This window comes from Cyprinodon variegatus, unplaced genomic scaffold (genome assembly GCF_000732505.1).
Source record: "Cyprinodon variegatus isolate N-32 unplaced genomic scaffold, C_variegatus-1.0 Scaffold129, whole genome shotgun sequence".
NCBI classification, from domain to species: Eukaryota; Metazoa; Chordata; class Actinopteri; order Cyprinodontiformes; family Cyprinodontidae; genus Cyprinodon; species Cyprinodon variegatus.
In genome coordinates, this window is record NW_015150582.1 from 75783 (window position 1) to 85531 (window position 9749).

Sequence of the window (9749 nt, forward strand, 5' to 3'; positions counted from 1 at the left end):
AAAAGTATCGATACTGAAATGTTGTATCCGGATACAATACTCGTTTTTAAAAGTATCGATACAGTGCCGTCACCAGTGGCACCTAAGCAGTCATTCATCTAAAGTGCAGAATAGAGGACAATGCACTTTCAGAACACTGTGTAATTGAATAATTCGGTGCACTTTTCAGTTTCAGACTTTTTTTTGTAAGAGGTGCAGTTTTTTATCAAGCTTGCTTAATATTATGCACTATATATTATGCAATATTAGTATCGTGACAACCCTAATATATATATATATATATATATATATATATATATATATATATATATATATATATACCCGGTAAATATATATATATATATGTGTGTGTGTGTATAAGAATTTCCATGATTGCTCATTTCTATACTAGGATTGCCCTCATTTTGAACTGAAATGATCACATCCTGTTCACCTTGTGACAAACCAGGACCGAGCTGCACAGAAAAGGTGTGTCACCGGTGTGACGTCACGCCTGCTACCTGAGTTTCGGTGAGGAGGAGGGGGGTGGAGGACTGAGGTGAGAGGGAAAAAAACACAGAGATTATCGTCTGCAGCTCTCTGGGATACATTTTTATCCACTCATTGTTTTTCATCGACCTGTCACGTCCAAGTTCACCTTGCGTGGAGTGGGTCTGTGGGGAGTTTGGACCCACACACAGGAAACAGACCAGTTTTTCCCCCCAGCTGCCCAACAAGGAAGAGTTTCCTCCAACTTCCTGCTTTAGTCCAGGTATGTTTCGTCGTTTTTATTTATTTATTTATTTTTTTTTTTTTAAATTAGTGCTTTTTATTTTCTGCCAGGTTATTCCCGCGCTACTATTGCCTTTTTTGACATAAACAATCAGTTTAGAAATAAATCAGTTGAGCAGTGATAATAAGTCAGAGGGAAGCCAGACAGTTTCCAAACGTTTGGAAAATCCGGATTTGCAGGATTTCGGTGAACTTTGTTGTTGCATTGTTTGGTGTAATGGCAGTTTGGAAAATTACACAGTAAACAGGGTGAGCGGGCTGGTTTATCTGTCTGTGTGCTCGCTTTTTAACCCGCTTAATTAATTATTATAATTTTTTTCACCCAGTCAGCCGGGATGGCGGTCACCCCTCGACGCGTGCGCCTCAAGCCGTGGCTGGTGGCCCAGGTGGACAGTGGACGGTACCCAGGGCTGGTTTGGATGGACAGGGAGGCCATGCGCTTTAGGATCCCCTGGAAACACGCAACTAGACACACACCTCAACACGAGGATGAGGACACCATATTTAAGGTTAATTTTTAATTTAGATTAAGCAACAGGAGGTTCTGAGAGGATGCAGCACCCCCTTTACCCCATTAACACATGTTCCACATTTATTCACTGATATTAAGTTATAGGTAAGTGCAAGTTAGTTGGTTGTTTGAAAGCCCTTCCCCCACCTGTTGCTTTGCAAAGCATTTCAGCTGACTCTAAGAAGACCAGTGGTGTCAAAAATACACACATTTGTTACTTAAGTAGAAGTATAGATACTGCAGTTTAAAAACACTCTATAATCAACTTGACCTCTTTACTCAAGTAAAAGTGAAAAAGTATGTGCTCCAAAAAGTACTTAAAGTATAAAAGTATAAAGTAACCTTTAAAAAAGAAACAGCCAGATGTCACTATATGAATTAAAAGCTACATTTTTTGACTATTTCGAAAAAAAAATTTCGACAGGGCCAAGGATGCGGGAGGTCTTGTTGGTTTGGACAATTTGTTTGGACATTTGGACAATTCCATTAGTTTTCACTACATGTGGATGGCGCCAATGATCTCCATTGGATGGCGCACAGGACGTGAAATAAATATTTATAAACATTAAATCAAAGCCAAGAGTAACAAGTAATGCTTGTTTCAAAAATGTAAGAAATGGAGTACAAATGCTTGTGTGAAAATGTAATGAGTAGAAGTCAGAAGTAGGAATAAAAATAAGTAATGGAGTAAGGTATAGATACCTAAAAAGTGTAATTAAGTACAGTAACAAAGTGTTTGCACTTTGTTACCAGACACCTCTGAAGAAGACTCCTGTAAAAGTGATATTTTTGATAAAAGAGAGAGAGAGAGATTTTATTTGTCATTTTGTTTACACAAGTGTAAAATAGTAAAAATGACTGTAAATGTACAGTTCTAACATTTTATATATATATATAATCTCTGCTGTTCTCACTACTCTCCTGACTTTCTTCTCATCTGAGGCTCTGCAGCCTCAGCCACACAGTGATCCTCATCCTCTGCAAAAAGTACATGCGCTTCTGTGCCCAAGAAAAGAACATCATACAATTGCAGAAGTTTATGCAATTATTTGTCATTAAATTCATAATGATTTGTTTCCATCATTTTGGATAGTGTGGCAGTTTTTAGTATATGCACTTTATAAAAAAATAAAAATAAAAAAACTAAACTAAATGGCAGACTAATCCTCCTGAAATCCTGTTGTAGTTTTGTGCAACACGTAAACTCAAAGTTTCACTCTTTGAGTGTCACTCAACAATCTTTAGCTACATTATCTGGCCTCTGTCTTTCAAACCTTTCTGCACGGACTCCTTTGACTTAGGCGACGTTCACAGCTTTCATACATCTGTATGAAAGCTTGGATGGTACAGTGTAATGGATCTAATGTTTCTGGCTGTTCCCTTCAGGCGTGGGCTGTGGAAACTGGGAAGTTTCAGGAGGGAGTTGATGAACCCGATCCCGCCAAGTGGAAAGCCCAGCTTCGATGTGCCCTCAACAAAAGCCGGGAATTTAAACTCGTCTATGACGGCACCAAGGAAGTCCCCATGAATCCCTTAAAGATATACGATGTATGCGATATCCCGCAGCCCAACAGTAACCAGAGTAAGCACAGAGTTCTTTATTTACAGATTTTGTTCTTGATTTCCATCTTTGAGTGTTGATTCTTGTCCATACAGCTCCTTCAGATGCAGGATCCCAAACCCCCTATGATGAGGCAGATTATGGAGAAGAAGATGTTCCAGACACACCAGAGTCTCTTCCTCCGTATCCATCCACTAGTGAGTGTTTATCTCTTTACATGTTGCAAGGATCTATATGGATACCATTAAGATGAAATGAATGATTTCTCTTTTAGGAGCCAGTCCTTCTCCACTCCTTATGTGGTCTCCAATGGGGTCAGAATCATCCATGCAGCCTCCCAGCTGCCCGCCTTCAAAAGAGGTCTGGCCCAAAGAGGAGCCTAATGAAATCTGGCCTAAAGAGGAGCCCGTAGATGTAGAGATGCCCCCCACCAACCTGGATGAACTGCCCCCTGCCCCTCTTCCTGACCCCATCCTGCAGCCGACTCCGCTTCCCGATGCCTTCTTTGCCTCTCCGGAAATGTGGATCAGCTCCCTCCCAAGTTAGTGCTACATTTAATTAACTTAATTCACTTTTTATCCAAGAACAAAATAAATAAATAAAAATAAAAAAACAAAGGAGGCATAAAAATCCTTGTCTGGATCACTTTCAGTAAAATTAATTTTACCATTGGTAGATGACTAACCCATTGTAATATTTAGAAAATTATCATCTGAGGGAATCAGTGGTATGTACTTAACTTTTTTTCTTTAGTATTTTACTCATTAAAATCATTATATACAGTCATATTTGCTAGCCTCTTATTCTATATTATTTGTTTACCTGCCTGTACATTTTCTGTGCTTTTTACCATTTGTGGAATTAAAATATTAAAAACAAAGATCAGATTGTTCACATGTAGATGATAATATACCCACTGCAGAAAACTGCGGCCTTTGTAGAGCCTTGTAGGAAACCAGCTGATACACATAGACTCTGTGACTCTGTGCTCTCAGTCCCTCATTTTATCTTCTCCCTGTTTGGGTTATTAAAAACAGTGGGTCTGCAGCATCATCATGCACCGTTACCTCTAGCTACAATTGTCTCATATTAAGTGACCAAGCATATAAAATACTGTTAAAATATTGTATATGTCAGTGATTCTCGCTCAAAGGGGCAGCTAGTTTGACTTCCTCAGTCTCCAAACTGCAAGCTCTTTATTAGCTGTACAGAATACTTGTAGTAAAAAGAGCTTCTTGAGACCACACTCTAAAAAACAGCCAACCATCACCTGAATGAGTGATAGTGAGGTGAGGTTTGGTTATATAAACCAAATTACGTCTGACCTGCAGTTAAGGATTTCTTGATCTGCTGACAAGAGTATTTGCTGTTTTACAGATATGAAAGCTTTAGTTTTTGCTTTTCTCTCCTTCAATTCAATGTTTCAGATCATCAAACAAATGTAAAAATCAGAAAACGATACCCTTAGTAAATACAAAAGGCATTTTTGAAAGTATTTAGTTTATTTGGGAAAACTTGTATGCAGAAAGGCTCTTTGTGATAAAGTAATCACATTCTCCTAACCCTCAAACAGTTTTAAGAAATGAACCAAAAATCTAATAAATACATCTTTTAACAATTATTTCATTTGCAGCGAGTGGTTACTTATACAGCTGCATTTAAGATGAGGGTTATTTATCAAATGAATGTAGAGATTTGTGTGATAGTCTGTTTAAAACAGGCACATGAGATGTATACCATTTGGGCAGTAATCATCTGAAAAGTAGTGGTTAAAAAACAACCCAGAAATGTTATAATGGTTTAAGTGAAAAACTATTTGAATAATTATCTGAATATATATTTTTAGGTGAACTCACTTTCCTATCAGACTTTCACAGTAACAGGAAATCTAATAAACGGAATTATTCAAAGTACTAGATCCAGACTTTAGCCTCGGGGACAAACATCTAAATATGAGCTGCTTGTAACTTTTTAACAAAACATCAAGATGGGATCGTTAGCTCTATGACATGGTGAAACAGTGCTACGCATCAGAACTCCCACAACCTATGCAGGTATTCAGAGATCAGCTACATAAAAACTGCATTGCAATAAGAGCCACAGGATGGCCAATGCTGCTTCTACTCTGTTATGCATAACGGTGTGGAAATATCACCGCCAGGGATGCTGTTGAAAGATGCGTATCTCTAAGGGTCAACATGAAAACTGATATTTAGGACTTGATACCTTTTCGTATCTCCACTTTAGAAATTAGCTTATAAAGGACCTGAACAATGTTTGTGTTTACAGTAATCTTAGGTGTGAAGAAGAGGCAATGTGTTGCTTTGTGAAGGTTATCAGACACATGCAAAACATGCTGAGCTTTCCCTTCACAGCACGGTCTGTCCTCTATAGAGCCAACTGTCTTGAAGATGAAGCTCATAGGTTCAGGATTTCTAACGTTTCTCCTCTTCTCTGACTCAGTGACAGACTTGGAGGTCCAGTTCCTGTACAGAGGGAAGGAGGTCTGTCCCACCGTGACTGTGAGCAACCCACAGGGCTGCAGGCTGTTCTACGGGGACCTCGGACCCATGGTCAACCAGGAGGAGCTGTTCGGGCCCGTGAACCTGGCACAGTTGCGCTTCCCGACCACAGAGCACATCACCAATGACAAGCAGAGGATCTTCACCAATCGTCTGTTAGATGTGATGGACCGAGGACTGATCCTGGAGGTCAGCGGCCACGATATCTACGCCATTCGTCTCTGCCAGTGCAAGGTGTACTGGTCTGGGCCCTGCGCTCCAAACCCAGCTGCTCCAAATCTCATAGAGCGGCAGAAGAAGGTCAAACTGTTCTGTTTGGAGTCTTTTCTCAGCGGTAAGAAGTATTTCCTTTTTTAAAATGGATTCAAACATCAATCCATCCATTTTTCGTCCTGATCCATGTTCTTCCCTGTCCGTGGGTTTTATACATCGTCAATTTATCTGTTTGACATAAATTCATAGTCTGGTAGATGTACATATGTGCTACAAAAAAGCTGCAAAATTGAGTTTAAATCTTAAAAACCTGTGCAACCAATTATTTAGATCACAATCCTAATTATAGGGGTTTTGTTTTATTAAAATTTTTTTATATGCAGGTGTGGTATCTCAACAGCGTGGCCAGGGATCCAACCCTCCTCAGTTTGAGATTAGTCTCTGCTTTGGGGAGGAGTGGCCTGATGGAAGACCCAAAGAGCGCAAACTCATCATGGTTCAGGTGGGAACTATTATTGTTTTAATACTCTCCAAAACTGAGGATATAGTGTGGTATTTGTGTTGTTTGTTTGTTTGTTTTTACTTTTTTAAAGCAAAAAGGAAAATGATGCTTAAGCATTTAGAAAGTATTATGATTAATAATCAAATAACGGCTTTTCTTTAACTTTATTAAAGGCTTAATTACTCCTAACCTCTCCCATCGACAGTTCTTTTAAGAATAAAGTTAACGAGAACTTCTTCCTTTGTAGAGTCTTCCTGCTTGGTCTGCCAGAGACGTCAGATCTCTAATCTAGGAATTACCTCTAAAATAGAATATGTTTGTTCTGGTTGTGAGAAGAAAAAAACAGTAGGATCTGTTTTATCAGGCTAACTGGTTAGAACATCTCCAATTTATGCATTCAAACCAGCTTTTTATGGCACTGGTTCCATTGGATACACATTGGAGTCAGAAGTGCTAACTGTGTTATTTTATTTGTATATTGGACATATTGGTTACCAAACCAGGCATTGAAATCTCAGAATTTGCTAGGCTGACATTTTGTTTTATTGTCTGACTATAACTATAAACTTTCTCATTTTGGGGAACCCAGTCTGCACCCTATTTAGAGAGAGAGAACTTTGAGGATTTTTATTTTTTAATTTTTCATGATTTCTGAGTCAACTCTGCCAGAAATTTTGGACTGATTTTGACTATTTTTTATGTTCCTTTTTTGGATAAGCATATAAGATTTCTATTGAAAATCTTCTGATATTGTAAAGAGTATATGAGGACATGCAATCTACTTCCTTTAAATGACTTTTTGCCTTTTTAAAGAGCTGCTTTTTAGCTTTTTTCTCACTAAAAAGTGTCAATAGTGAGCTTTGGGAATGTTTTCTTTAATTCCTTTAGCATCCTCCTCACTGTGCAAGGTTGCTAGGTAACCCAGCCTTGTTTCTCACAGTGACAGAAGTTTGAAACGTTTCCCCAATGCCAATGACTTTTGATATGTACAGATTATATAGAGCAGCTATCTTATGGAGGCGATGTTTAAAATTTAAGATGGATCAACATCAATGGGTTTTTTGTTTTTTTTCCATTTTGAAGAGGGGCTAGCTACAATAGGCTTCCGTGTCGTTGTTATACCCCAGTAAAAATTGTAAAATTGTTCTCAAGTTTAATCAACTTATAAAGGCACAGAAAAAATATATACATGTTGTACTATTTATAAGGTTACTTGGATTAGATCTTGTGTTTTATAGTATTTTTCCATAATTTTGAAAAAAGGAAAAAATATTAAAATATAGTTAAGATATTGTCTCCTAACCAGATCAAAAAGTTTTGACCAAAACAGTGTAGTTTAACCAAAACGGATAAAAGTTGAAGATTAAAAATGAAAAAGGCTTTAATCTAATTGTTGCTTTCATTTGATTGTAAACATGATTCTTATTTTGTAGCCCAGCAATATAAATAGAGAAGGAAAAATTTATATTACAAATGACGTTACAGAGATGAATGCATGTTTTGTAAATTGGGGTTTTTGAGATCGTCAGCTTCTTTCTTTTTTTGTTTTTTCAGGTCATTCCTGTGGTAGCTCGGATGATAAGTGAGATGTTTTCCGGAGACAACAACCTTTCATTTGACAGCAGCAGTGTCCGCCTGCAGATTTCAATCCCAGATATCAAAGACAATATAGTGACCCACTTAAAGCAGTTGTACTGCCTATTGCAGAACCACCAGGGCCAGGAAGGGTGGGCTCTTCCCCCCAACTCAGGCCTGAACATTGCCCATGCTCTGCAGACTCAGTAAAGCTGTGAACCAACTAGTATACATATATCTTTACAATACTCTCTACTGCAGGGGTCTGCCTCTCTGTTATCAAAGAAGTACTTGTGTGTAATCCTGGTTAGAAGTATGCACTCTATGATCTCTATGCATTTAAGCTTTTACTGGTATATCTGTGTTATACAGTAGTTTGTGATATAGAAATTGCATGCCTGAAATCCTACATGAGGCTGTGCAGAAGCTAGAGATAGTTGGTGATTTTGCAGGCCAAAGTCCATCTTGCTGGGGAGAAATATTTATCTTTGTTAATCAGTTACAGGTATCGACAGTTGTTTTTATCTACATCCAGTATGTGATCGTTTGACTGTCCCAGACACTTGCGGTTCGAAAAGGGATCTTATTTGCTTTTCTATCATTAAACTTTATAGGAAATTATATCTAGGCGTTGTATATATTAAATAAAAATATTGGTAAGTGTGAATTGAGATGGACATGAATACAGATTATTTTCCAGTTCATGCAGGAATGTTTGTTCCAGTTGGCCCAACAATATAAACCTTTGAATTTTGATAAACATTTGAATTAGATCAATGATGTTTGCTTTAAGCCTTTTTTTTCTCCATATGAAATGTAAGATATTTTTGCACATTTTTGTTTAGCAGTAGATTGTTTCCAGAAAACATTTTACTGACAACAATTAAGATAACTAGATTTTTTTGTTGTTGCTTTTGTTGAGTTCCTCTGTACATTAAGGTTCTGAAATGTTTTATGGTTTGCTGAATACATTAATCTTTGCATGTTTATTTTATCAATAAAATGCATTTAAACACCTTTTTAAGATTACAGCTACTTTAAATTCACAAACTGAGATGTGAGTTATTAAAAGTATTTAATCAGGATATCTTTTGAGTATTGGTGTGGTGATGCAACTTTTGCAGGGGTTTCCAGAGTGTAATCTCTAACAGGTGTGCTAATTTAACACAGCTGGTTTCACTGTACATGATGTAATGTTTAAACCCAGAACCAACAGCAGAGCAGATTAAACTGAAATCAAAAGTCAAAGAAGGGCTTTAACCGTTAATAGGAGGAAGATGCATCCTGTGGCTGTAAAATAGTTTTGATCTAACCTCAAAGAAAACCAGTTATCAGTTTCATATAAAAAATAAATACATTTGAGAGGTAACAGCAGCGAAGTAGTAACCCAAGGTTTTAAAACGGTGTACACTGTTTGGCTTCTCTATGGTTTGGCCAAGTAATCTTGAATAGCTTTTATAGCTTTATTTCTTTTTACTGCGTGTCTTTAGTTTCCATTTAGCCTCTGAAGGGAGGTGGCTGATTCAGCAAACACAGTTTGGTTTCCAGTTTTCTAAAAATAAACATCAGTTGTGTTGTCTCTCTCATGCCGTAGTCATGTCCAGGGCCCCTGTAGAACTGGTCTTGGCCCCTGTTATGGCCCCTCTGCTAAAGGCATAATGCTAAACGGGATTCTAAAGATCATAAACTGGAACAGGGATGGTGACTGATGTGTCCTTTGGACCCATTTCAACTTTGTTTTAATCATGATTTGAAAATGAAGGCTGTAGCTTCAGTTGTACTGCTATCACTAAATGCTGTTTAGAACCAAATGGAAACAATATCCTAATTTGTTAGTTTTTCAGGTTTACTTAAGTTCAAATTATTATTCAATTAAAATTTTTTTTTTCATTTAGATTTGTCCAAAATATTACACTAACCTGATATTCGAGGAAATACCATTATTTTATCTTTTAGTAGATATTCTTTAAGCAACTAATTTCCTATGCTAATTTCCTAATTATTTCCCATAATAGGGAATTTTTAATTTTAGGTGTAGTAAAATTAACAATTTAAAGTCAAAGATACACATTTTAAATTGCAACAATTTTTTTT

General features: G+C 37.3%; 1 protein-coding gene across 2 annotated transcripts; it reads left to right on the plus strand.

Annotated features, from left to right (window-relative positions):
• The first annotated feature begins 494 nt into the window (after positions 1 to 494).
• irf6 (interferon regulatory factor 6) lies at positions 495 to 8633 on the plus strand. 2 transcript variants are annotated; one of them, XM_015376034.1, is made up of 8 exons: positions 495 to 751; positions 1102 to 1280; positions 2669 to 2864; positions 2939 to 3040; positions 3118 to 3384; positions 5307 to 5699; positions 5962 to 6080; positions 7635 to 8633. In XM_015376034.1, the coding sequence occupies exons 2-8, from the start codon at positions 1107 to 1109 to the stop codon at positions 7863 to 7865; spliced, it is 1482 nt and encodes a 493-aa protein (XP_015231520.1). In that variant the 5' UTR covers positions 495 to 751; positions 1102 to 1106; the 3' UTR covers positions 7866 to 8633. The 2 variants fall into 2 exon arrangements, with proteins under 2 accessions (XP_015231520.1, XP_015231519.1); XM_015376033.1 differs by having other exon boundaries at positions 1098 to 1280; positions 7635 to 8631.
• The last annotated feature ends 1116 nt before the right edge of the window (positions 8634 to 9749 follow it).